At 39.1% G+C, this 27,204-nt stretch overlaps 1 protein-coding gene and 1 pseudogene across 1 annotated transcript; both read left to right on the top strand.

The window, feature by feature from the left end:
• The first annotated feature begins 910 nt into the window (after window positions 1-910).
• On the top strand, window positions 911-18,545 carry EAPP (E2F associated phosphoprotein). The gene is made up of 6 exons (XM_068991181.1): window positions 911-1,020; window positions 3,999-4,180; window positions 5,273-5,365; window positions 6,686-6,803; window positions 10,032-10,145; window positions 15,967-18,545. The coding sequence occupies exons 1-6, from the start codon at window positions 923-925 to the stop codon at window positions 16,241-16,243; spliced, it is 882 nt and encodes a 293-aa protein (XP_068847282.1). The 5' UTR covers window positions 911-922; the 3' UTR covers window positions 16,244-18,545.
• LOC138094997 (small ribosomal subunit protein eS25-like) lies at window positions 16,721-22,152 on the top strand (annotated as a pseudogene).
• Window positions 22,153-27,204: the final 5,052 nt, after the last annotated feature.

Below are 27,204 nucleotides of genomic sequence, written 5' to 3'. Positions count from 1 at the left end.
AGAGGTCAAGATAGGCAAATTAGGAAGTAAGTAATGGCAGGTTGGTGCTTTTGAACTGTGGTGTTGGAGTAGATTCTTGAGAGTCCTTTGGACTGCAAGGAGATCCAACCAGTCCATCCTAAAGGAGATCAGACCTGGGTGTTCATTGGAAGGACTGATGCTGAAGCTGAAACTCCAATACTTTGGCCACCTCATGCAAAGAGTTGACTCATTGGAAAAGACCCTGATGCTGGAAGGGATTGGGGGCAGAGGAGAAGGGGATAACAGAGGGTGAGATGGCTGGATGGCATCACCGACTCGATGGACATGGGTTTGGGTAAACTCCGGGAGTTGGTGATGGACAGGGAGGCCTGGTGTGCTGTGGTTCATGAGGTCGCAGAGTCGGACACGACTCAGCGACTGAACTGAACTGAATTGAATGACAGCTTAGCAACTTTTTGGAAGACAGACGAGGGCGAAGTCAGACTGAGAAGGGAGAACTGTGAAAGCAAGGCAGTAGCGCGAGAAAAAAAGGTAGAAGGGTTTCAGGCGACGAGGCTGGAGGGACGTTGAATGCTAGTGTCTGCAGACCTACTGGCCCTGATCTAAGGCTACAAGTCCCTCAGCATATAGATTTCTGGTTTTTCACGTCACAACGTGAAACACGGCACGTGGAGTGTTCATCCCACATACTGCCACTTATGAGGGTGCTGACTGCAACTTCCAGTAATAAGGTAGCGGCTTCGTATGTTTCCGAATAGAAACATATTCCTGTTGCGAAGGGGAGCAGCAGGTCTTCTGGACCCGCCTGCCGTACCAGCCCTTCGGGGGGAATATCCGCGCAGGCGCGCATAAAGGACTCGGAAGTGCGGGCGGAAGTTGTGCCGGAGCACTTTAGGGAAGGGACCTGCGGGGTAAACAGTCGTTCGGCGGACGCCTGTGGATGGTATCCGAGGGGCCGGCCACTATGAACCGCCTCCAAGACGACTATGATCCGTACGCAGTTGAGGAGCCTAGCGACGAGGAGCCGGCTTTGAGCAGGTGGGCCCCTGCCCCGCGCCGTCCCCCTGCCACTCCCCGGCCCCCGAGGCTTCGGACCAAGGTCAGACAGCCTCCCGACTCGCTGCGCTTGCCGGGCCCGTGCGGATACTGCGGCCAGCGGTTCGGGACCCTGTCGCACCCCACTGTCGTCTGTGGACTCCGCTGGGGGTTCTGGTGAGGTCTTGCAGTCACGGGGGAGGCAGGATCGAAATTGGCGCAGGGGAGGGCCATAGTCCATATTCTGAAATTACGCGTAAGAATCAAAAACTGTGAGGTCGAATCCTGCTTCTGCACCTTACCAGTACTGTGACTGAGGTCGTCCCTCGTTTATAAAAAGGAAGTATAATAAGCATATCGCGAGTTTGTTGTGAGGCACTTGGGACTTACTGTGAATTGAACATCATTAAGATTAAACTGCCATAAACAGAAGTTAGGGGATAATTAACTTTTTTTTTTTTTTGAGCATCTGTTGTATGCTTGCTGTGGGCTACAGAGATCAGACATAAGATTTTTGTCTTTGACAGGTTTAACGGTAAAGTAGGGGACATGAGATAGATATGTATCTTGCGAGATATATGTCTTGGAAATAAACGTGTATTGCAGAAGAGCGCTGTAGAAAAAGATGACCTGGGATAGTTACAGATGAAGTTCCACGGGAATTTCCAGAAGAAAGGGATTTATCCTACCTGGGGGAAGCTCGCAATTATGTTTACTAGAGATTTCCAGGCAAGTTTAGCCATTTTAAAAGCTGTCAGCAGATCCTGTTCATAAACTTTAAAACATTCTGTCCGACTAGTTTTCTGTGAAACTGTTTTTCTCTTAATCACAGTGCTTCCTCATACTATCCTGGGGAGGGTTTATAGGATGGGAGATCAGACTGCTGTGAAAATTTCTGTTGTGGGAAGTGAGGATGGATTCCAGGATTCCCTTATGAAGAGTTTCACTTAGGGGCCCAGTCTGTGAAAGTAGGTCTCAATTAGTAATTCAGTTTGATTGGTTTCAGTGTTTCCTGAACTTGAGTTATTCTTCCATTATCATCCCCGTATTCACCCTCGTTATTATTTATTTAATATTTTTCTTTAAGTCAGTTTACATTTTTGTAGTTAAATGCCTTCTCTTTTTTTTTTTTGGCTCACAGTTTGTGGCATCTTAGTTCCCTAGCCGGGGATTGAACCTGGGCCCCCAGCAGTGGAAGCACAGTCCTAACCACTGGATCACCAGGGAATTCCCATGTAGTTAAATATTTATATTCCTATGATAGTTGCCACTGGTAAGGTAACTGTAAATATAAATACTTGGAAAACAAAACAGTGTTATTAGGTGGTATTGCCTGCTGAATCCAATGCTTGTTTTGGAAAGGGAAATTGTGTTAGAGAGGTGTTTAAGAGGTGTCTGTCAGGATTTGATTTTACTCGTTCTAGAAGTGACTCCTTTATCGCCTGTTACCGTTTCATGGAAGCTGGCAGAACACATGAATCTCCTGAGTGAGAGGCACCTCATAGTAGAGCAGGCAGTCTGAGCATCCCGTTTGTGTTGGTTGCTCTTGCTTCCAACTCCTATCTATAGAGTTACATACAGAGGCCCAGATGGCTGCTACATGTTCAGTGGGTTGGTATCATAGCTGAGGACCACTTGGGCTTGGAGAATGCACCTTTTACAGCAGGCAGTAAATATGCCGCTAGATGCCAGTAACCCCTCCTCCCACGTCCCAGTTGTGACAATCAAGAATATCTCTAGCTATGCCAGATGTTCCCTAGGAGGCAAAATTGCCCCCAGTTGAAGAGTACTGTGATAGTTCAAGGGTAATAGTGAAAGATAAGCCTGAAAAGATGAGTTGAAACCAGATTGTGGAAGATTCTTTTGAATGCTGTACTCAGAGTTTTGGTCATGGATGACTTTTTTTTGGATTTGGGTAGTGATGTGATAAGCGTTCTTTAGGAATAATATGCTGGCATCAGGGTTCAGGGTGGAAGGAAGCAGAAGAGTTTTGAGACCTGGAGATCCTTAGGCCTTGATGGTACAGGCAGAGATAAGAGAACCTGAGTGAATATAGAGGTGATGGAGAAAGGGAGCGTGCTGGTCAGGATGGGGAATTTTCTTGGGAGTAAAATCTGGATAAGGCCTCTGTCATTAGCAAAATTGATTGGCATGAGTTGTATTATTCTTATTTACCTTCTTCTGGTGTGTTAATAGAAGAGAAAAATAGTGAAACAAAACCCATGAATAGTCTGTAACGGTTCATCAGATCATGAATAATTGAACATTATATATGTACTGTTGACTGTATTAGAAATGTCTTAGGCATTTCATCTTGATAACATTTCATTTCTTCTGATACCTGGTTTAATTCCATACTGCTATTGATGGGGAAACCCAGGCACAAAAGGCCAAATTGGCATAAATTGCTCAGGAGAATTTGGAATATATTTTAGGTCTCTCTCTCTCTTTTTATAGTTCTCTGTAGCACTGTGCCTTTTAAACTGTGATATTTACTGTCTGTTAACACTTTGTGTGGATATATTAGCTGTCTGTTACATATATTAAGTTTTATTTAAGTGTCCAGACTTTAAAACAAATGCCCAGTAAAATTTTAATTGCTGATGTAATTACAAATTGGTGCAATACACTTGAAAAGTAGTGTGATAATTCCAGAAGTCAGAAAGATGTTTGTGTCTAATTTTAGACTTTTAACCTAAGGAAATCAACAGAAGCAAAATTATCCAGAGTTATTCATTGTATGTGTTTAATAGCAAGGACAAATAACTATACAGCATCTGCAAGGGGAAATGGTATGCAGACATTAAAAAATATGTTTGGAAATATGCAGAAATGGTTGAAGTCAGAAGAGCTGTGTGTAATGACAGCTGAATCCCGTGCAACCTTATGAAACTTAAAATTGTTGGGCAATGGGATGATAGGTGTTTAAGTTATTTTAATACTTTAATATTCATGTTCTTTGTGATTTAAATGTGTTCTAGTTCTGAAGATGAGGTGGATGTGCTTTTACATGGGACTCCTGACCAAAAACGAAAACTTATCAGAGAATGCCTTACTGGGGAAAGTGAATCCTCTAGTGAAGATGAATTTGAAAAAGAAATGGAAGCTGAATTAAATTCTACCATAAAAACAATGGAGGACAAGTTATCTTCTCTAGAAACAGGTAAACTTTTAGTTAGATTTTCACATAGATATTGTTCTAAGCTCCATGATGGCAGAGACCCTTATTTGCATTCTTTTGTGTCCCCAGCACTTTCAGTCAGTGCCCAGTAAACACGTCTTGAGTGAATGAATAAATGTACTTGGCAACCTGAGCGTACTGTTCTTTCATTGCTAGTGCAAAATTTTCCTGTGGTGCCGGAAAGAGACTGTTAAGCATTGTTTACTTATATGATTTCCTTTTGTACTTTTTACCTTCGGATAAAGAAAGAAAGAGACATTAGCTTATAGAAGTACTTTTTAGGTTATATAACACTGATCTAGCAGACTGAGCAATGTGTCACCACAAATTCCTGTCTTATTTTAGTAAGTAATGAAATATACTTAATTTTGGTGCATGGTCTGTTATGTAAAATGTACCTGACTTGAAAACTGTTTTGTGAAAGTAGGACTCCTCAGCATTGGTTTCCATATTGTTATGCTATATATTAACTGTTAAAAATTGAAAGAATATATGATAATGATAAAAGCAAGGGCAGATATTAGTTAAGAGGAAGAATTAGGGATGTACGCATATGATGACAGAAGTATAGGAAATGTCACGGCACTAGGCACTACTGAGGAGAGGAAGAACATGTCCTCAACTCATTCCTCCTGACTCTGTAGAGCTCTTATCCTCTTTTTTCTAAAGTCCCTTAAAACAAGATGTTTATTTCCTGTTCTCTACAGTATACTGCATGGCTGAAAGGTAGAGATATATATGCTGGTAACTTGAAAATATGGCTGTTTTGTTTTATTAGAGGTGCTTTTATCATTATCATATGTGCTTTCAGTCTCTTTCTGGCAAGAGAGGAAGAATAATTTTCTCATGATTTGGAACACATATTCGACGACGAGTTCTCTGTGATTGCATAGGGCACAGAAATACAGTTAAGTCATTCACTCCAGTAAGTCATTGATGTGAAAGTATTTTTCCACTGAAATGAAATTGGGAATGAGCCGATAGCAGTTTGAAATGATGGAAGAATGTATGGAGTTTTTTATATTGTCAATTCTGTATCTTTTAGTCTTTAAACTTCCTTTATGGTTTGACTAGGGTCTTCAGGAGATGGGTTAGTTGGAACAGCTCCGACAAAGTACTATGACAATATATATTTTGATTCTGATTCTGAAGATGAAGACAAAGCAGGTAAGGAACATGTTTGCCAGGTTTAGCAGTTATATTTTATGAAAGAATTTTTACCTAGCCATTTGATATTAGGTTTTCCCTTCGAGTTCTATCCTTTAAGAAATTGCAGGCAGTTGATGTGAAAACAAAAGCAGGATTGTGTGTGGAGCAGGTGGAAGCACACACACCTGAGGGCTGGGACTAGGGCAGCGTGCAGAGGCGCATCTGGGGAGGGGAGGAGAGTCCTGACTCAGTAGCCCTCTCCTCAAGGCTCTCGGCCTCCTTTTCCTTCAGCGTTCTTCAGCACAGCAGCATTCGCTTTCACGACTGCAGATAGTTTCTAGGTTTTACTCTCTTTTAGAATTTTTCCTAAGTTGTTGCTTAGGGAAACAATTTTTTTTTTTTTTTAATCAACCTCTCTGTTCTTTGAAATTAATTTTGTATAAATTAAAAAAATTTTTTTTTGGCTGTAGTGAGTCTTCATTGCTGCGTGTAGGCTTTCTCTAGTTGCGGCGAGCAGGGACTACTCTTGGTTGCTGTAGCGGGCTTCTTATTGCAGTGGCTTCTCTTGTGGAGCATAGGCTCTTGGCACTGGGCTGAGGCTTTAGTTGCTCTGCGGCATGTGGGATCTTCCCAGACGAGGGATGGACGTGGTGTCTCTTGCATTGCAAGGCAGATTCTTAAGCACTGGACCACCAGGGAAGCCCCTGATTTTGTGTAAATTTTGAGCAAAGTTGAGCATAATGACAAGAGCTAAAACTAACTTAATTATATCAGTAGTTATGATGGAATATGTACATATTTATAAGGTAAAGAAATGATTTTATATTTTTATATATTGTAGGATAAATACTGACTTGCTCAAGTAGGTCTAGTGTGTGTAGACGATCATAGTGATCATAGTGGTTCCCCCCACACTCATTTTTGTTCTGATTTCAGGAGCATTTTATGTATGAGAACTTATGGAAAATTTAAGACATCAAAACTAGTTTCTAAGGAATCCCTGTTGGTTCAGTGGCTGAGACTCCATGCTTCCACTTCTGGAAGTCTGGGTTTGATCCCTGATCTGGGAGCTAAGATTCTGCAAGCCGAGCAGTGCAGCCAAAAAAAAAAAAAAATTAGTGTCTATTCTTGACTTGATTTGAGTGGCTTTTTTGAGACTCTGACTTCTCATTATTTGAACTCGGTTCTGAACTCTATTTGGAGGGATAGTTTAAAAAAGTTTTTTTAGGAAAATAGAAAAAATGTATACCTTAGGAAATAGGATTCTTCATTTTGTGTGAAAGAGGTGTGAATTTTAGACATGCTACTTAGCCATATTCTTAACATTTTCAAAATTAGCACAAGTGACCGAGAAAAAAAAGAAGAAACAACACAGAATTCCAACAAATGATGAATTACTATATGATCCTGAAAAAGATAACAGAGATCAGGCCTGGGTCGATGCACAGAGAAGAGGGTAAGAAATTTAATATTTCACATCTTTAGGGAAAATGATTAAAAGATGATTTTCACTGTACTCACGTTTTGAGTGTATGTGTGTGTGTTTATAGGGACTTTGCAGGTGGCTAAGATGGTGAAGGATCTGCCTGTAATGCAGGACACCCAGGTCGTGCATAAAGAAAGTTTGAGAAAAAAACTACTGAATATTTTGAAAAGCAAATTTCAGTCAGGCCACTGGCTATTTATTTTTTTTTATTTGAAATATAGCATCATGGACTCAATGGACATGAATCTGAGCAAACTCTGGGCAATAGTGAAAGACAGGGAAGCCTGGTGTGCTGCAGTCCCTGAGGTCACAAAGAGTTGGACACGACTCAGCAACTGAACATCAACAACATAGTTGATTTACAATGTCGTGCCAATGTCTGTTGTACACAAAGTGACTCAGTTATATACATATATACATTCTTTAGACCATTTATTTTTTAAAAACTGTTGTTAAATTCAAACTGCTGTAGCTAGTCAAGTCTCTCCCTTCAAGAAACAAAGCAGACTTTTCAAATAAGCAGTATAAAATTACTTAGAGATTAAAAGTTCAAATGGGAAATTCCCTGGGGGTGCAGTGGTTAGGGCTCCACGTTTCCACTGCAGGGTGCTCGGGTTCCATTCCTGGTTGGAGAACTAAGATCCTGCATGCCTCAGCATGGCCAAAAGTAAAAGAGTTTATGTGGATTAAGAGTGGATGTTATGTTTTCTATTTGAATACTTGAATCATGTTTACAAATTTGACTTTTTAAAGTTGAGGTAAAATTCACATGACATAATGTTAACCATTTTGAAGTTAACAGTTCAGTGGCATTTAGTGTGTTCACAGTGGTGTGCAACCACTACCTATGTTTATTTCAAATCATTTCCATCATTCCAAGAGGAAACTCCATACTCTATTTCAAATTTGATTTGGTAAAGATCGATTTATCAGAAAAATGAAAGCTGAAAGCTTATCACTATTACCTAATGTTACCCTAGCCTTCCTGAGCTTCAGAATCACCTGGTGGGAGTGAAATGCAAACCCTTGAGTCCTACTCCAGGAAGTCTTGATTCATCGAGGGTGGGGCCCAGGAATCTATAGTTGTCCAGTCCAGAGGGAATGTGATGCTGTGTGGGTCTTTGTGTACCACCTTTTAGCTTCCACTCTCCCACTTTGTCCTTTTTTCCTCTCCCAGTTTCACCCATGCACCAATTACAGCTGCCTCTTGCATTTATGTGATGAGTAGTTTTCACACCTACAGTGTGAAATGAACATTTTAAGTGCTATGAGCACGGTTGAAATAATGAAGGAGCTTATGATCTAGCTCCTGATTCTGGTAACAGAAGTTGTCAGTAACTTAAGATGGAATGTATTTTCATTGTTATATAATCTTGAGAAGTAACATCTTAGTATCTTATTCACATTCCTATGTCAAGTAGTAGTTGCCTTTTAAGACCACAGAAACCCACTTCAGATAATGAATTCAGTACATTTTAAGCACCACAAGGACAGTGATCATACCTGTCTTGTTCAGTGGTGTATCCCAAGCATCTTGCACAATGTCATATGGACACTCACTATCTGTTGAATGAATAATTTAGTTATTTTCTTGGGGTTTGAAATTTTTCAAGCATTTGGAGGTATTTAACAACAATTATGAAATATATACCACATGTTCTCAGTATTTTTCCCCACAAAAAAGAGTTTAGGCAGTAATGCCAAATGATTTTGTGTTTTGCAGTAGAGTTTTTTGACGTTTTCTATAAGCCCCTTTTAAGAATATATCCTTTTACACTTTAGTGTCTTTGTAAGTAAATTCATACTTAATTTTTTCAATCAGCGCATATTTGTTGAGCACTTACTATATGCAAAACACTGTTCCAGACTCTTGAAATACAAAAGGGAACAAAACAGACTAAGATTCTTAGGCACTTAGAGCTTACAATGCTTGCTTTTTAAAAGTAGCTTTATTGATGTATTTGTGTTTAATTAGTAGACTTTTTTAGAATAATTTTAGATTTACAGAAAAATTCAGCTGGTAATACAGAGAATTTCCTTATTACTTCCCCCCACCAACAAGATGACCACTGTACTGCCAGGGAATCCCCCCAGATTTCCTTAGTTTTTATCCTAATATCCATATTCTCTTCCAAGAGGCCATCTGGGATACCATGTTACATTTAGTTGTCATGTCTACTGAGGCTTTTCTTGGCTATGAGTTTCTCAGACTTTCCTTGGTTTTGATGACTTTAACAGTTTTGAGGAGCATGGATCAGGACTATTGTGGGAGGGTCCTCTATTGGAATTTGAGGTTTTGGGGAGAAAGACCATAGAGGTAAAGTGCTGTTTTCATCAGTTTGTATCGAGGGCACATACTACCAAGCATGCTTTAGTTTCTCAGCTGTAAAGTTACTCTTTCCACACCTTTCTGTACCTTCTGTTTGGAAGGATGTCATTATACTTAGCCTCGACTTAAGGAGTCATGTTCCACCTCCTGTAGGGGAGAGTATCTTCATAAATTATTTGTAATTCTTACATATGGGAGATGTATCTGTTCTCCCCCATTTATTTACATATTAAGTCATTTATGTCAGCATGGAGTCATGGGTATTTATTTATACTTTGCTTATAATTTAACACTGTTTTATTTCAGTGCTCTAATTGTTTTGATTTCAGTCATCAGGGGCTCTTTGAGTTGGCTCCTGCGCCCCTTTAACATATTGTCTCATGGATTTTTGGTTTTGTTTTTTCTTTTTGAGCACCACCTTACTTTCTGGCCCTCCAGGATATTCCAGGTCTACCTTATGTGCCCCATTCCTAGAATTAACTGTTTCTCTAAAGGGTACTGGAGAAGGCAATGGCACCCCACTCTAGTACTCTTGCCTGGAAAATCCCATGGACAGAGGAGTCTGGTGGGCTACAGTCCATGGGGTCGTGAAGAGTTGGACATGACTGAGCGACTTCACTTTCACTTTTCGCTTTCATGCATTGGAGAAGGAAATGGCAACCCACTCCAGTGTTCTTGCCCGGAGAATCCCAGGGAAGGGGGAGCCTGGTGGGCTGCTGTCTCTGGGTTGCACAGAGTCGGACACGACTGAAGCGACTTAGCAGCAGCAGCAGCTAAAGGGTACTGATTTCTTTTACTGGAAAGTGGCATTAGAAAGGAAGATCTGGCTTTAATGTGCTTCACCCTTCCTCTTTCTTTTTCTGTTCTAGCTACCATGGTTTTGGAATACAGCGACCACGTCAACAGCAGCAGCCTGTTCCGAATAGCGATGCTGTCTTGAATTGCCCTGCCTGCATGACTACACTATGTCTTGATTGCCAAAGGTAACTGATAAAGGGTAACAACACATGCACACATACACGTGAAAATAAAACCACTTGGTGGTCCTTGTTTAAATAGACTTTTGAGGTACTTAGGAATTCTGATAAAGTTCTGTCTTCATACATCCCTTGTGCTGCATGACTGATCTTTATAGAAATAATTTTGATTATATGTAGTCTAACTAGGTTTTCTAATAAGTACTTGCCAGTGCTGATAAGGATTCAGTAAAACTGCATATATGTTTTAGGATGATGAAATTTCTTAAATAGACTCATTTTTTTTTTCTATTGTGATAACATAAAATTTACTATTTTAAGCATTTAAAAATGTTGCTGTAAGAGTATTTCATTTGAATATTCAATTTATTGTTAGCTAGACCATTTAAGAATTAAAAAAATCTTTTCCCAGCTTTATTGAGATGTAATTGACATATACCATTGTATAAGCTTTAGGTATACAGTATACAGTGTAATCAGAGAAGGCAATGGCACTCCACTCCAGTACTCTTGCCTAGAAAATCCCATGGACGGGGGAGCCTGGTAGGCTTCAGTCCATGAGGTCACAAATAGTTGGACATGACTGAGTGACTTCACTTTCACTTTTCACTTTCATGCATTGGAGAAGGAAATGACAACCCACTCCAGTGTTCTTGCCTGGAGAATCCCAGGGACGGGGGAGCCTGGTGGGCTGCCATCTCTGGGGTTGCACAGAGTTGGACACGACTGAAGTGACTTAGCAGCATACAGTGTAATAATTAGATATTCAAATATATTTCAGGATGATTACCACAATAAGGTTAGTTAACACAGCCATCACCTCACATAGTTCCTTTTTTTGAGTGGTAAAAACTTTTAAGATCTACTGTCAGCATTTTTCAAGTATATAATACAGCGGGAGTTTGGGTTTGATTGCTGGGTTGGGAAGATCCCTAGGAGGAGGTCATGGCAACCCACTCAGTGTTCTTACCTGGAGAATCCCTATGGACAGAGGAACCTGGTGGGTTACAGTCCATGCAATTGCTTAAGAGTCGGACACGACTGAGCAACTAAGCGCGCGCGCACACACACACACACACACACACACAACTAAGCATAGCACATTGTTAACTATAGTCATCACGCTGTACATGCATCTCCAGAGCTTAATCATTATAACTGGAAGTTTGTATCTTTTGACTACTTTCATCAACCTACCCTCCCCCACCAACTTTTTTTTTTACTATAAGTTTATTTATTTTAATTGGAGGCTAATTAATTTACAATATTGTATTGGTTTTGCCATACATCAACATGAATACGCCATGGGTTACACGTGTTCCCCATCCTGAACCCCCCTCCCTCCTCCCTCCCCATCCCATCCCTCTGGGTCATCCCAGTGCACCAGCCCCGAGCATCCTGTATCCTGCATCGAACCTGGACTGGCAATTCATTTCACATATGATATTATACATGTTTCAATGCCATTCTCCCAAATCATCCCACCCTTGCCCTCTCCCACAGAGTCCAAAAGACTGTTCTCTACATCTGTGTCTCTTTTGCTGTCTTGCAATACAGGGTTATTGTTACCATCTTTCTAAATTCCATATATATGTGTTGGTATTGGTGTTTTTCTTTCTGGCTTACTTGACTCTGTATAATAGGCTCCAGTTTCATCCACCTCATTAGAACTGATTCAAATGTATTCTTGTTAATGGCTGAGTAATACTCCATTGTGCACATGTACCACAGCTTTCTTATCCATTGGTGTGCTGATGGACGTGTAAGTTGCTTCCATGCCCCGGCTATTATAAACAGTACTGCAATGAACATTGGCTCCCCCACCAACTTTATGAGTTCAGTTGTTTGTTTGTTTGTTTTTGGATTTCACATATCAGTGAGATCATACACTATTTGTCTTTTTCTTTCTGACTTATTTCACTTGGCGTAATTCCTTCAAGCTCCCTCCATGTTGTTACAAATGGCAGGATTTTTTTCTTTTTTTCTTTTTAATGGCTGAATAATATTCTATTGTATGTCTATACCATATTTTCTTTATTTATTCATCAGTTGATGGACATGTATGTTGTTTCTACATCTCAGCTGTTGTAAATAATGCTGTGATGGGTTTTTGGGAGGAAGACCACTGAAGTAAAGTGCCATTTTTATCACATTATGTCATAGGCAACAAGCTACCAACATGGTTTATGGCTGTTAATGTTGACCTTGATCACCTGGCTGAAGTGAGGGCTCAGATGTCTCTTTGAGAGAGTATTTTCATTCCTTTGTATCCATTCCCAACAGAGGGATTGCTAGATCATATGATGGTTCTCTTTTTGACTTTCTGAGGCTCCTCTGTACTGTTTTCCATGGTGGCTGTACCAGTTTACACTCCTACCAATAGTACACAAGGGTTCACTTTTGTTATCTTTTGACTTTTTGATCATATCTCTTCTATGAGGTGATATCTTACTGTAGTTTTGAGGTGATAATCTTACGGTAGTTTTGATATGTAGTTCCCTGATGGTTTGTGATATTGAGTACCTTTTTGTATACCTGTTAGCCATTTGTATGTCTTTTTGGAGAAAAGTCTATTCAGCTTCTTTGCTCACTTATTAATTGGATTTTTTTATATTGAGTTCCTTAGATATTTTGGAAATTAACCCCCTATGAGATATATGATTTGCAAATATTTTTTCCCATTCCATAGGTTGCCTTTTTATTTTGTTGATTGTTTCTTTGCTGCACAGAAGCTTTTTAGTTTGATGTAGTTCCATTTGTATATTTTTGCTTTTGTTGCTTGTGCCTTAGGTGTCAATTCCAAAACATTGCCAAGACCAGGGTTAAGGGGCTTTATTTTAGGTTTTCTTTTAGGAGTTTTATGATTTCAAATTTTAAGTTTTAGTCTTTATTTCAAATTAATTTTTGTGAGTGGTATAAGTTAAGGGTCCAATTTCATTTTTTTGCCTATGAATATCTAGTTTTCCCAATACCATTTATTGAAGAGATTGTCTTTTCCCCATTGAATATTCTTGACTCCTTCCCAAATACTAGTTTATGGTACATGCATGGGTTTATTTCTGGGCTCTTGATTCTGTTCTGTTGATCAATGAGTCTGTTTTTTATGCCAATCCCATACTGTTTTGATTACTGTAGCTTTGTAGCATAGTTAGAAATCAGGAAGTGTGATGCCTCTAGCTTTGTTCTTCTTTCTCAAGATTGTTTTGGCTATTTGAGGTCTTTTATGGTTCCGTACAAACTTTAGAATTTTTTATGTTTCTATGAAAAATGCTACTGGAATTTTGATAAGGGTTGCATTGAATCTATAAAATGGCTTTGGGTAGCATGGACATTGTAGCAGTCTATGAGCATGGGATATCTTTACATTTATTTGTGTTTTCTTCAATTTCTTTCATCACTGTCATAGTTTTCAGTGTATAGATCCTTCACCTCCTTGGTTAAATTTATTCCTAAGTACTTTATTATTTTTATGTTATTGTGAATGGAATTGTTTTCTTAATTTCTCAGTTTGTTGTTAGTGAAAATGCAACAGATTTTTGTTGATTGCTTGTGTGTCCTGAATCTTTACTGAATTTATTAGTTCTAACATTTTCTTTTTGGAATCTTTAGAGTGTTGTATACATAAGATCATGTCTTCTGGAAATAGGGATAATTTTACTTCTTTCTTTTCTGTTTGGTTACCTTTTCTTTTTTTAACTTGATTGCTTTGACTAAGATTTCTAGAAATATATTGAATAGGAGTGGTGAGAATGGACACTCTTTATCTTGTTGCCTGTTTTAACCTTTTTTTTTTTTTAACGTTAAACTTCTTATTTTGTTTTGGGGTATAGCCAATTGACGATGTTGTGGTAGTTTCAGATGAATAGCGAAGGGACTCTCAGCCATATATATATATTTATCCATTCTCCCCCAAACCCCTTCCCATCCAGGCTTGCACATAACATTGAGCAGAGTTTCCTGTGCTATATACAATAGGTCCTTGTTGGTTATCCATGTTAACTATGGCAGTGTGTACCTGACCTTCCAGTGTATAGTTCAGTGACATGAACTACAGTACAATTGTACAGCCATCATGACTCTCCATTTCCAGAACTTTTCATCACTCCAGACAGGAGCTCTTTCCCCTTAGTCAGTAAGTCACCATTCTCCATCCGTACCTATCCCAGCCTCTGGTAATCTATTCTACTTTCCTTTTGGATTGTTCTTTGCTAGTGTATAGAAACAGCAGATTTTTATGTCTTCATTTTGCCCTCTGCAACTTTGCTGCATTAATTTATTAGCTCTGATAGTTTTTTGTGTAATCTTTATAGAGCTTTAAACATATAATATCATGTCATCTGTGAACAGAGGAGATTTTACTTCTTCCTTTCCAGTTGGGATGCCTTTTATTTCTTTTTCTTACCTAATTGCACTTATTATAACTTTCAAGTTGGATAGAAGTGGTGAAATCAGGTATTTTTTGTCTTGTTCCCTTGTCTTAGAGGAAAAGTTTTGTCTTTCATCATTGAATATGATGTTAGCTATGAATTTTTCATATATGGCCTTTATTATATTGAGGAGTTCCTTCTATCAGTTTTTGGGTGTTTTTACTATGAAAGTGTTGAATTTTTCAAATGCTTTTTATGCATCAATTGAGAAGATCATGTATTTTTTTTACCCCCATCATTCTATTAATCCAAATATAATCTTGCCTTTTTCCTCTCCTTTTTTTTCCAGTAGCCGTATAAATGTCTATCTTAGTCCGTGTTATAAATCAGGTTAACTGAAACTAAATGATGATGCCGGTGGTAGATTTGTTCCAGTCACTGAGTAGCCAGATGTAGTTTTACTCTTACTAGCTAACTTGAGGTTTCCGATCATCTGCAACAATGAATTTTCATACTCTCCATTTGAACTCTTAAGTTTTTTGTATATAAATTGACACCTAGAGTAGGAAATAAAGAAAAAGTAAAGTACCTTTGTACTTAAGTTGCTTCTCTTTTAAACTAAACCATGCTGCTATGTTACAGGATTCCTATACCCAAAAGAAGTTGCTTCATGATCTAACAGTAGAAATTGATCTTGGTAAAAATTGTGTTCCATGTGAATACAGGATTCCAGTATGGTGGAGTATAAATGTCATTTTTATGGTCTCACCTAGAGAAGCACCAGCCTGGTGGTTGGTGGACGAGGAAAAGATCAGCATTTAGAACCAATGGAGGCATAACTTGACGTCACTGTTTTTAGCCAAATAGATATTTCTGTTATATGAGGTTTAAGGTGGAGAAAAGGAAAGTAACTTACTAAGTCAAGAAAAGTAGGAAAATATTAAGTTATTTGAGGAGAACAAAGAAAGCATTATTTATTCATTAGACTATTGGAGTGAAGCCAAGAATGGCCATTATGAAGTCAGATGCTCTTTAAGCATTTAAAACTGTAGCTTTTACTAAAACAGTGACCAGAATGGCACCACCTGTAATGAGAGGAGGGCAGAGTCTCAGGCCGCAACAGGAAAAGATGCAGTCAAAGATTTTTTAAACATTACCTCTCAAGTTTCCAACAACTTTTGTCTTTCTGTGTTGGAAGAACAAATCAAAAACTTTTTTACTGAGGTAAAAGTTAGCTTTAGAGCAGTAGAATTTATTCATTCTTTATTATCTATTTTTGTAACAGGTCCCTTCCTATTCTTAAAATAACTCTTAAAAGGTTTTGAATTTCTTGTTTTGCTCTCATGTTTTAACTTTGTTTGGTATTTCAGCAAGTTTTTGATAGTCTTAAATTTTTATCTAAATGTATAACTATTAAAATAGAACATAAATCCAAATTCTCTGTTTCATTTTCCTCTTAGGCATGAATCATATAAAACTCAATACAGGGCAATGTTTGTAATGAATTGTTCTGTCAACAAGGAAGAGATTCTGAGATACAAAGCCCCAGAGAACAGGAAGAAAAGGCGAGGCCATAAGAAGATGAGGTCTAACCAAGAAGGTGCTGCGGAGGAGGCAGAGACAGATGTGGAAGAAATCTATCACCCAGTCATGTGCACCGAATGTTCCACTGAAGTGGCAGTCTATGACAAGGATGAAGTCTTTCATTTTTTCAACGTTTTAGCAAGCCATTCCTAAATAGCCAAGTTGGCATTTAATTGTATACAAGGCAAATACACAGTTATATTCTTCCTGCCTGCTCATCTCAAGTGACATTCTGAGTGGTTATTTGAGGAAGCAGTGTTTTATCTTTATCTTTTTGAAAGAAAATGGTTATCTGCTCTCATCCCTCCACCTCCTTTAAAGAAAAAGAAAATTTCCCCAGTTCTGATGGGATTCATTATTCATTCCTTTTTTGGATAGATATTTGGAAGCTGGGGCCTTTTATTTATTAAAGCTCTCTAGAATTAAAATGTTCTAGAGTTACAGGTAACTTTTGTTTCAGAGTATTACTTTTGTTTTCTATTTTGGATATACCCTTGGTGTACTTAAACTGGAAACTGTCTCTTCACTTTTGTATATATTGTTTTTGCTTAGAAGTATGTTTATTTCTCTTCTCCCCCATAGGATAGAGTGAACAGTATTTAGTAACTGTTAAAATTAGGTAGAGTTAGTATGGGGGTGCCTTGGGTAATTAACATAGGTCTTTCTTAGAAGGACGGTACTTACAAGTATTCTAAACTTAATGAATTAACATAGTAAAATAGAAATTTGTGGTAAGGAAGAGCAAACTCACCCTCTAGCTTTAGACTTAAAAATTCTGTTGCTGTCTCTTGTGCTACCATTTATTTCAGAATTGCTGTTGCAAGCAACCAAGGTATGTTTATTTTTGCTCTTAATAATAGAAAAATCATTAGTGGCAGCTTGGAGGAAATTGCAGTGTAGGCATCTGTACATTTTAGCTTTTCTAAAAAAATATGATTGGACTCTTTCCAAAAACAACATTAGGAAGCTCGGGGTCGCCTTGTTATTTTAATAGAGATGTGATAGAGTGAAAGAAAAGTCAGGAAATAGGTTTTAATTCAGGCTCTACCATGCTAATCTTTGGCAAGTCTGTTCCTATGAGCTCGTTTTCTCATCTTTAAAATGAAAAGAGAAGAGCAGTGATTTTCCACAGAGGTCAGGGCTCAACAGAGCTTGAGGGAGGCTTCTGCTTTCTTCCTCAGAGAATGATATACCTCCTGGAGGGAAAACATATCCTTTCCACTTCCCTGCCTTTTGCACTTTCTAAAAGGCTACACATATGGTGAACTGGAACCAGTGATAGTGTGGTATTTGTAGGAATTGAATGGAGGCAGAAGAATGATAAAGAATTTGCTTCTAGGAAATTTCCAGTGTCTTAATATCATAGTTGATCATTTTTGTGATATGCTGATATCTATCCAGTTCAATTGTACTGGAGAAGATTCTTGAGAGTCCCTTGGACTGCACGGAGATCAAAGCAGTCAACCCTAAAGGACATCAACCCTGAATATTCATTGGAAGGACTGATGTTGAAGCTGAAACTCCAATACTTTGGCCACCTGATGCAAAGAACTGACTCATTTGAAAAGACCCTGATGCTGGGAAAGATTGAGGGCAGGAGGAGAAGGGGTGACAGAGGATGAAATGGTTCGATGGCATCATCGACTCAGTGGACATGAGTTTGAGCAAACTCCGGGAGATAGTGAAGGATAGGGAAGCCTGGCATATTGCAGTCTGTGAGGTTGCAAGGAGTCAGACACTACTGAGCAACAAAAATCCAGTTGAAAGCAATATGTATACTTTTAAATGTTTCAATATATATGCTTTCAAATGTTTCAGTGTATATACTTTTAAATGTTTCAACATATTGCCAGATAATACATTACAGAATAATACTACTAGTCTACTTATTTTAACCTTGTATTTGTCTTACTGTAGCTTTGTAAGATCTTTTTCTGTCTTAACTATCATTGTGTCAGAAGTCTGGGCATGGCTTAGCAGTATCTTCTACTGAGGGTCCAAGAAGGTTGTAATCCAGTTGTTGGCCAGGTTGTATTCTCATGTGAAGACTTGCCCAGGGAAGATTTCACTAACTGCTGTACTTCCAAGATACTGCAAAGTGTGAGGTTGTGGGACTGAGGTTGCTGTTTTCTTGCTGGATGTAAGCCAGGTGCTGCTCTCTAGAAGCCTCCTGCCAGGATGTATCTATGCTTCTGTTTTGTGTTTTCATGTATATCATTCATGAACCCTTTGTCCCCTGCATTGGAAGTGTTGCAGTTTCTTAACCACTGGATCACCAAGGAAGTTCCTGTGATTACTTCTTTTCTGAGCCCCTTATCCTCCTTATCCCTAGATATTTCGTCCTCACAATGCCCTAGCTCTCCCTTGCAGGAGTCCCTGCCACCCACCTCTGAACTGTTATGTAATTTGGAAATGAAGGAGGCAGGCAGTTAGGGAATGGATGACCCTACCCCATGTCATCAAATATTAAGATGCACGCATATCCAATGTTGAATATCTTCTCAAAAAACTTTCTGAATGGATTATCTTTGTTTTGGAAATTAATTGACTGTGTTGACTCATTAATGATTTGATACGTGTTTTAAGCAGTCATGCATATGTGAGAATTCTTGAGAAATGTAAAAATCTAATGTGCTAATTATTTTCAAATGTAAGGAAATTCATGTTTTAAAATGAAAAATTATATGAATTTAATGGAACATTTAAAAATTTTGTAGTTTAATTTTCTTAAATTGGTGTCTGCCCTTTTCATGCCTAGATCTCAGGCATTTTCTTGTATGTTTTCGTTTCTGGAAAAGCTTGCAGGCCCTGGGCTTCCTGCCTGCAGTGTGAAATGGACAAATTGGATTTGATCAAGTCTTCCTATAGGAAGGGATCAGTAAGGGAACAAAAAGTTGGCAGTAGTTTATCAACATCCCATCAGTTCAGTTCAGTTCAGTTGCTCAGTTGTGTCTGACTCTCTGACCCCATGAATCGCAGCACGCCAGGCTTCCCTGTCCATCACCAACTCCCAGAGTTCACTCAAACTCACGTCCATTGACTCGGTGATGCCATCCAGCCATCGAATCCTCTGTTGTACCCTTCTTCTCCTGCCCCCAATCCCCCCCAGCATCAGGGTCTTTTCCAGTGAGTCAACTCTTCGCATGAGGTGGCCAAAGTAATGGAGTTTCAGCTTCAGCATCAGTCCTTCCAATGAACACCCAGGACTTATCTCCTTTAGGATGGACTGGTTGGATCTCCTTGTAGTCCAAGGGACTCTCAAGAATCTACTCCAACACCACAGTTCAAAAGCATCAATTCTTCGGTGCTCAGCTTTCTTCACAGTCCAACTCTCACATCCATACATGACCACTGGAAAAACCATAGCCTTGACTAGACAGACCTTTGTTGGCAAGGTAATAGCTCTGCTTTTGAATATGCTATCTAGGTTGGTCATAACTTTCCTTCCAAGGAGTGTCTTTTAATTTCAGGTAATTAAGCAATTTCAATAATTCTTAATAGCATGACAGATTTTATTATCTTTTAATAGGTATTGGGTAATGGGACCTAGGGAAGCACAGGAAAATTTCTTTTGCATTAAAGCAGTTCTAGGCAGAGTAGTGTTTATTTAGAGTAATATATTGCCAGGGCTGCCACAACAAAATACCACAAACTAGGTGGCTTAAACAACAAATGCATTTTCTGACAGCTCAGGAGGTGGAAAGCCCAAGATCAAGGTCAGCAGTTTTGGTTTTTTGTTTTTGTTTTGAGTCTTCTTCCCCTGACTAGCAGAAGGCCACCTTCTTGCTGTGTTTTCACGACTTTTCTCTGTGTGTATGCAGGTCTGTCCTCATCTCTTTTATATAAGGAAATAAGGAAAGCAGTTATAATGGATTAGGGCCTACCTATGTGACCTCACTTTATTGTAATTACCTCACTACAGATCCTGTCTCCAAGCACAGTCACATTATGATGCACCAGGGGTTCGGATTTCAACATATGCATTTTAAGAAGATACAATTAAGCCCATAACAATTGTCATTGTTTATTTTATGCAATAGCAAACTTGATAAAGCACACTTCAATTAAGGTAAATCTTTTCCTACTATCTTCCCATGGGAATATACTGCCCTCCCACCCCTCAGTGAAACATAGCGATAGCAAGAGTAAGACCTTAAGCTCAAAAGCGGAAACAATTTTGAATTGCTCTGTACCCTCCAGATCCTCCCCCCGCAATTTTGATTTTTTTCTTCCTGTTTTACCAAGTCTTGTCTTTATATTGTCTTTCTTCAGTCCTTCTTCAAATGATGAGCATACCTTCCAGATACAGAGTTGCTCCATTTCATGTGGAAGATTTTATAACTTGGCTTCCCTTTCCCCTTTTGCCTGAGATCTCAATGAACTGTTTTTAAAAAAACACCTAATTTTATGGAAGTAGAGTTGATTTACAATATTGTACTCTGCTCTATAGCGGTATGATTCAGATATATAGATAGGTATTCTTATCCATTATGCTTTATTATAGAATATTGGATATAGTTCCCTGTGTTGTACAGTAGGACCTTGTTTATTCTATATATATAGATGCATTTGCTAACCCCAGCCTCCCAACCCATTCTTCCCCCTTTCTCCCTCTGCTTAACAACCACAAGTCAGTTCTCTATGTCTGTGAGTCTGTTTCTGTTTTGGTAGGTAAGCTTTCAATGAACTCTTCTTCCACCTCACTTATCCCCTTCTTTTTGTTATTTCTCTCTCACCTTCCTTTTTCAGTGTGACTGTGTGCTAAGGCCTAGACATACAGAGTAAGAAGAGACACATTCTTTTCATGAAGTTTACTGTCCAGCATGAGAAGACGACCTTTAAAAAAAATGCACTGACTTTAGATGGTAACTGAGAGTTGTGATTTGATGTGTAAGTAAGGGAGTAGCTACTATAAGAGAGTGTGTATTTTAAACTTTAAATAGAGCTTGGAGAAGGCCTAATGAAGTGGTATTTGAGCTGAAACCTCCCCATTGAGAAGAGTTACTTTCCTGCAGATGGATATTTGGGTTGTTTTTCTTCTTATTTATTTATTTTGCTGTTAAAAACATTGATGCTTTGAACATTCTTATACACATTTCTTGATGCATATTTCCAAAAATTTTAAGGTTAAATCTAGGAGTGTTAATTGTATGTTATAATATATGTGAATGTTTAGTTTTCAGGATGGTGCCAAATCATTTTCCACAATAATTATACCAATTTACATCCACGAGGGAAACAAAAGAAATTCCATTTAATAGGTTCCCCTGGTGGCTCAGTGGTGAAGAATCCGCCCACCAGTGCAGGAGACATGGGTTCAACCCCTGATCTGGAAAGACCCCACATGGCGAGGGGCAGCTAAGCCCATGAGCCGCAGTTGAGCCTGTCTGTGCTCTAGGGCCTGGGAGCGTCAACTGTTGAAGCTCATGTGCCCAGAGCCTGTGCTCTGCAACGAGAGAAGCCGCTGCAGCCTTGTTGCCGACATCTTAGCGAGGCGGCAGTTGTCACAGCTGCCCTCCGGGCTTCGCTCTGCCGCCCAAGGACAACAAGAAGAGGAAAGATGCCGGAACAGTCGATCAAGAAAGACAAAGATCCAGAGAACAAATCTGGGGCCAAAAAGAAGTGGTCCAAAGGCAAAGTTCGGGACAAGCTCAATACTAGTCTTGTTTGACAAAGCAACATATGACAAACTCTGTAAAGAAGCTCCCAACTCTAGGCTTATAACTCCAGCTGTTGTCTCTGAGAGTCTGAAGATCCGTGGTTCCCTGGTCAGGGCAGCCCTTCAGCAACTCCTTAGTAACGGACTAATTAAACTGCTTTCATAGCACAGAGCTCAAGTGATTTACACCAGACACACCAAGGGTGGAAATGCCCCAGCTGCTGGTGAAGATGCATGAACAGGTCCCACCAAATGTACATTTTGAAAAATAAAACTTAAAAAGAGAAGCCACTGCAATGAGAAGCCTGCAGCTAAAGAGTAGCCCTGCTCTTCACCAAAATGAGACAAAAGCCTGTGCAGCAATGAAGACCCAACACTGCCCTCCCCCACCCCCTGCCAAAAAAAAAAAAAAAAAAAGACTCAGAGCCAGGATTCATTAAAAAAAAAACCAGAGAAATTCCATCTGAGAATGTCCCAAACTTCCCATAAGAATCTTCATTCTTGTCAATACTTCACAAATTTAATTTTTACCAATCTAAATATGTATTTTTACCAATTTTTCATTGTAATTTTTATTTTATTTTCCTGATTATTATCTGTTATTTTACTTTTTAAAATAAATTTCAAAATACATTGTAGGTAGCAGACTTTTGTGAGTGATATATTGCAAATACTTTCTCTCATTTTGTGGCTCTCATTTCACCTTCCTCATAGTTTCTTTTAATGAAAAAAAAGTTCTTTTAAGATGGTCGAATTTGTCATTTTATGGTTAACACTTTTTGTGTCTTGTTTAATAGCTCTCTCCTAACCCTGAGGTCACAGATAATTCTCTATTTTCTTTGAAATGTTTCCAAAATATCTACTCATATCTAATTATTTTATCTATCACTGATTCCTTTTATCCTTGTGGATACTTAGCACTCTTTATTGAAAAGTCCATTCTTTCTCCAGTGACCTAAATGGCATCTCTGTCTTATCAAATTTCCAAGTGTGCATGGATCTACTTCTGGGCTCTCCGTTCTGTTTTATTGGTTGGTGGTTTTGTACCAATGCAGTGTACCATGTTCATTTCTGTAGCTTTATGGTAAGTTATGCTATTACATTTTAGAAGCAACTAGTAAAAGTTCTGTAAACCTATTTGAGATCTTAATTGTAAGCCTATTTGAGATCTTAATTGGAAACCTATTTGAGATCGTAATTGGAAACTCATTTAATCTTTAGGTCATTTTAAAGAAATTGACATCTTTACAATATTGAATCTTTCTATCAGTGAACATGATATTGCTCCACTTATGTTTCAATGGAGTTTTATAATTTTTTACATGCCATTCTTGAATACTTTTTAAAAAGATTCATTTTGTAGGTTATAAGGAGCTCATGATCTGAGTCACAGTCAGCTCCAGGTACTCTTGGGAAAGACCTTGATGCTGGTAAAGATTGAAGGTAAAAGGAGAACGGGGCAGCAGAGGATAAGATGGTCAGATAGCATCACTGACTCAATAGACATGAATCTGGCCAAACTCTGGGAGGACAGGGGAGTCTGACGTGCTGCAGTCCGTGGGGAGTCGGACACGGTTTAGTGACTGAACAATTCCTAGGTAACTAATGATTTTTATTATTTATCTAAATGGTCTATTTTTGGCTGCGCTGGGTCTTCCTTGTGCTGCTTTTCTCTACTTGTGGCGAGCAGGGGCTGCTCTCTTGCAGTGTGGGGGCTTCTCACTGTAGTGGCTTCTCTTGTGGGGCCTGGGCTCTGGGATACATGGGTTCAGTAGTTGCAGTTTCTTGGTTCTGGAGCACAGGCTCAATAGTTGTGGCACACAGGCTTAGTTGGTTCAAGGCATGTGGGATTCTCCTGGACCAGGGATCAAACCCATGTCTCCTGCACTGGCAGGTGATTCTTCACCACTGAGCCACCAGGGAAGCCCCTAAATTGTCTCTTTAAAAACATTGCTTTCTAACTTTGTTATATAGATATGCAACTGCTTTTAAACTTTTTTTTTTTCTCTCTCTTTTGTTTTTTTGCCATATCATGTGGCTTGCAGGATCTTAGTTCCCTACCAAGGATTGAACCCTGGGCCATGGCAGTTAAAGCACCAATTCCTGCCAGGGAGTTCCTGACTTCTTTTTCTTTCTTAACTTTAATTTTTATACAATTGTAGATTCATAGGAAGTTGTAAAAAAATAGTACAGTTGTAAAAATAGTACCCAGTTTCCCAATGGTTCTATCTTACATGGATATAGTACAGTATCAAAGCCAAGAAATGGACATTGGTGCAACATATATGTATAATTCTGTGTCATTTTATCAAGTGTATGGATTCCGGTAATCATCAGTGCTGTCAGGAAACAGATCTATTCCATTACCACCAAGCTCTCCCTCATGCTGCTCATTTATGGATCTATCTACCTGGCATTTGAGTATTATTTTTAGACCCTGGTAGTTAATAATTATTCTCCATATCCATAATTTTATCATTTTGAGGAATTTATCTAAATGGACTCATACAGTACATAGGCTTCTGATAATTTTTTTTCATTCAATATAAATGCCCTGAGAGCCATCCAAGTCATTGCGTGTGTCAATAGGTCATTCCTTTTTTATTTCATTTTCTGGATGTATTAGTTTGTTTAGTCATTCAGCTATTGAAGGAGCAATTGCTTTTTTAATAAAAAAGCACATGCCCACTTTAATCATAATTCTGAATTGCTTTTTTTGTGTTAATATCTATGGTTTTATAAAGCATAGTAAACTAAGCTAGGTGTTATTATTTTGCATTTTGGCCATGGCACATGGCATGTGGCCATGTTCTCTAACCAGGGATCGAACTCGCCACCTGTGGTGGAAATGTGGAGTCTTAACCGCTGGACTGCCAGGGAAGTCCCAGTATTATTAATTTTTATTGGTTAATAAGATTTGAGACATATATAAATGATATCTCTATGGTATACATTATAATTGTGACTAGACAATTAAAATTCACACATTTATATGAAATATTTGTAACTATTTATTTTGACCACCCTGTGGGGCTTTTGTGATCTTAGTTTCCCAACCATGGATAGAACCCAGGCCCTCAGCAGTGAGAGCAGAGTCCTAGCCACTGGGCCACCAAGGAATTCCTCTATTTAGTCATAATAAATTTAGATCTACGTGAAAAAGATATTACCTACCATAGGACTAAATACCTGAAAAGCACTTCAGTATCATTGATTTAATATAAAGTGATTGTTTAAACAGACAGACACATGCACACGTAGGTTTCCTCCATGTCTTTTATTTTTTTAAAATATTTCTTTATTTGGCTGTGCCAGCTCTTAGTTGTAGCATTCTGGGTCTTTTTCAGCTGTGGCATGTGGGATCTAGTTCCCTGACCGGGGATTGAACCCTGGCCCCCTGCAATGAGAGCATAGAGTCTTAGCCCTAGACCATTAGGGAAGTCACTGTGTTGCCTTGTTTTAGAATTTGATTTAATTCATCTGTAGACATGCAAACCTTCAGGTCCCACTCCAGACCTACTAAGTCAGAAACTTGGAGGGGTGGGGGGTGGTACCTAGCCATCTTTTTACAAAAGCCTTCCAGGTGATTCTGATGCACTCTGAAGTTTGAGAACCACTATGATAGACTTTTTTTTTTTTTTAAGTCAAGGAATAAACAAGCCAGAGAACATTTGAACATATACTCTTATTAGGTTTTATACTTGCTACTGTCTTTCTTCTGCTTTTGGTCTCTACTTTTGGTCAGGTGGGGTGTGTCGCTGTTACTTCTAGGGCCAAAACAACCTCAGCCCAAATACTCGTGGTGTCAAATCTTGGCTTTTGACTTAGCAGTAGCAGTCATGGCCTGGTTGTTTTTTCCTCTTGATCCTATTTCTCAGACAGAGCTGAGGGCTAGCTGTATCACAAGGCTTTGAGAGTGGTTTTGAAAGTTGAAAATCTGCAGTGTTGATCTAGCTAGAATGGGACTGTGAAGATCCTTGGTGAGTCCTTACTCACGATTCATCTGCTCAGGCCAGGGTTGGCAGTGGGGATGGTGCAGTGTGTGTTTGTGGTGGGTGGGGCTGGGGGGATTGTAATGATCACAGATCCAAGGACTGAAAAGGACATTTTAAAGGCCTGAGCTGTGTGGCTTGGACTCTAGGATCAGGTTTGTTCACAGTCTTATCTGTCAATTCTTTTTTTTTAAGTCCTGCTTTTTGGGATTATGTCTAGAAAATGTTCTCCTTTTCTCCCCATTTAGGCTGCTTTTATCTGTTTTTCTTTGTTTTTCAAATACCTCATTGGTCCACTTGCAATTCATTCTGGCTTTAAATTGTTATTTAATGTGTCCATTTGGAGGACACTAACATTTCATTTTATCATGTTTCCCATCTACTGCATCTCTTCGTTATTAAAATCTCTTGGTCTTTGTAAATTAGTAAAAAAGTTTACTGCCAGGTATTTTTGTTTGTTTTTTGCCATTGAAATGGGATCTTGTGTCCATCATATTTTCTCACAGGTAACAGCTGGAGGAAAGCCACTGATGTAAGCAACTGTTGTATTTTATCACTCACTCCCGTGATGAACCTCAAGCTGTCACGGTTTTTCAGGTGACTTTCTCGGGTTGTCCTCCCATTGCCTGCAGGCAGCCCTGCTCCGCTGGTGTCCAGGATACTGTGAATGTGTTCTTCCTGTTGTCTTTTTTGCTTCTTTTCCTCTAGAACTCTCCACTCTCCGAGTTTCAGTCCTTCACCCATTCAAGTGCATAGTCTCTTCCTCAGAGGAGAGTTCATCCACTTTTTAAAGTTTGCCTCAATGTTAGTGGTTCCCAGTGTATTCTGAGCCTTGACTCTAATTCGAAATGTCTGGAAATACCCTGGACTGTCCTAGGACCTTGAGAAATCTGCTTTTCTAAAGCTGAATAGGGACTTCCCTGGAGGTCCAACGGTTAAGGCTCTGAGCTTCCACTGCAGGGGGCACAGTTTCCATCCTTAGTCAGAAGACTAAGATCCCGCATACCACACAGGACAAAAAAAGAAAAAAAAATCAAAACCAAAAAAGTTCAGCAAAATAGTCTAGGATTCCTTTATTCTGTTTGTGATATCCACTTCCTACGTAGTTTTGAGATTTTTTTTAGATTTTCCTTTCAAATGTCCCACATTTATCTATCATTTCCTTCTAGTCACGCTGAGTCCAGGTCATTTCTATCGCTTTTGAACCATTACTACCACTTGCCAACCTGTTTTCTTGCTCCCAGTCTCCTCTTCGTTTGTTGGTTCATCAACATTAACTGAGCTCCTCTCTGCCTGGAATTGTGTCAAGTGCTAGGAATTTACAAACAAGGACCTGCTCTCAAAGAGTTGAGATGAACAGGGAAAACAGGTAACCAAGCAATCACGGTATTGTGTGGTGTGTGCCATGGCACAGATGTAACACTAGGTGCCTCCAGAGTAAGAAAAGGAAGGACTTGGGACAG

Source organism: Capricornis sumatraensis, chromosome 19 (genome assembly GCF_032405125.1).
Source record: "Capricornis sumatraensis isolate serow.1 chromosome 19, serow.2, whole genome shotgun sequence".
Taxonomy (NCBI): Eukaryota; Metazoa; Chordata; class Mammalia; order Artiodactyla; family Bovidae; genus Capricornis; species Capricornis sumatraensis.
Note: the sequence above shows the minus strand (reverse complement) of the source record. Positions and strands in the feature narration are given on the sequence as shown.

What these genes read in the sequence shown, in the direction of transcription:
- EAPP (XM_068991181.1), top strand. Translation starts at nt 923, where the DNA reads ATGGTATCCGAGGGGCCGGCCACTATGAACCGCCTCCAAGACGACTAT. An exon ending in GAGGAGCCGGCTTTGAGCAG is followed by an intron (nt 1,021 to 3,998) that starts GTGGGCCCCTGC and finishes AATGTGTTCTAG; the next exon opens with TTCTGAAGATGAGGTGGATG. An exon ending in GTTATCTTCTCTAGAAACAG is followed by an intron (nt 4,181 to 5,272) that starts GTAAACTTTTAG and finishes TGGTTTGACTAG; the next exon opens with GGTCTTCAGGAGATGGGTTA.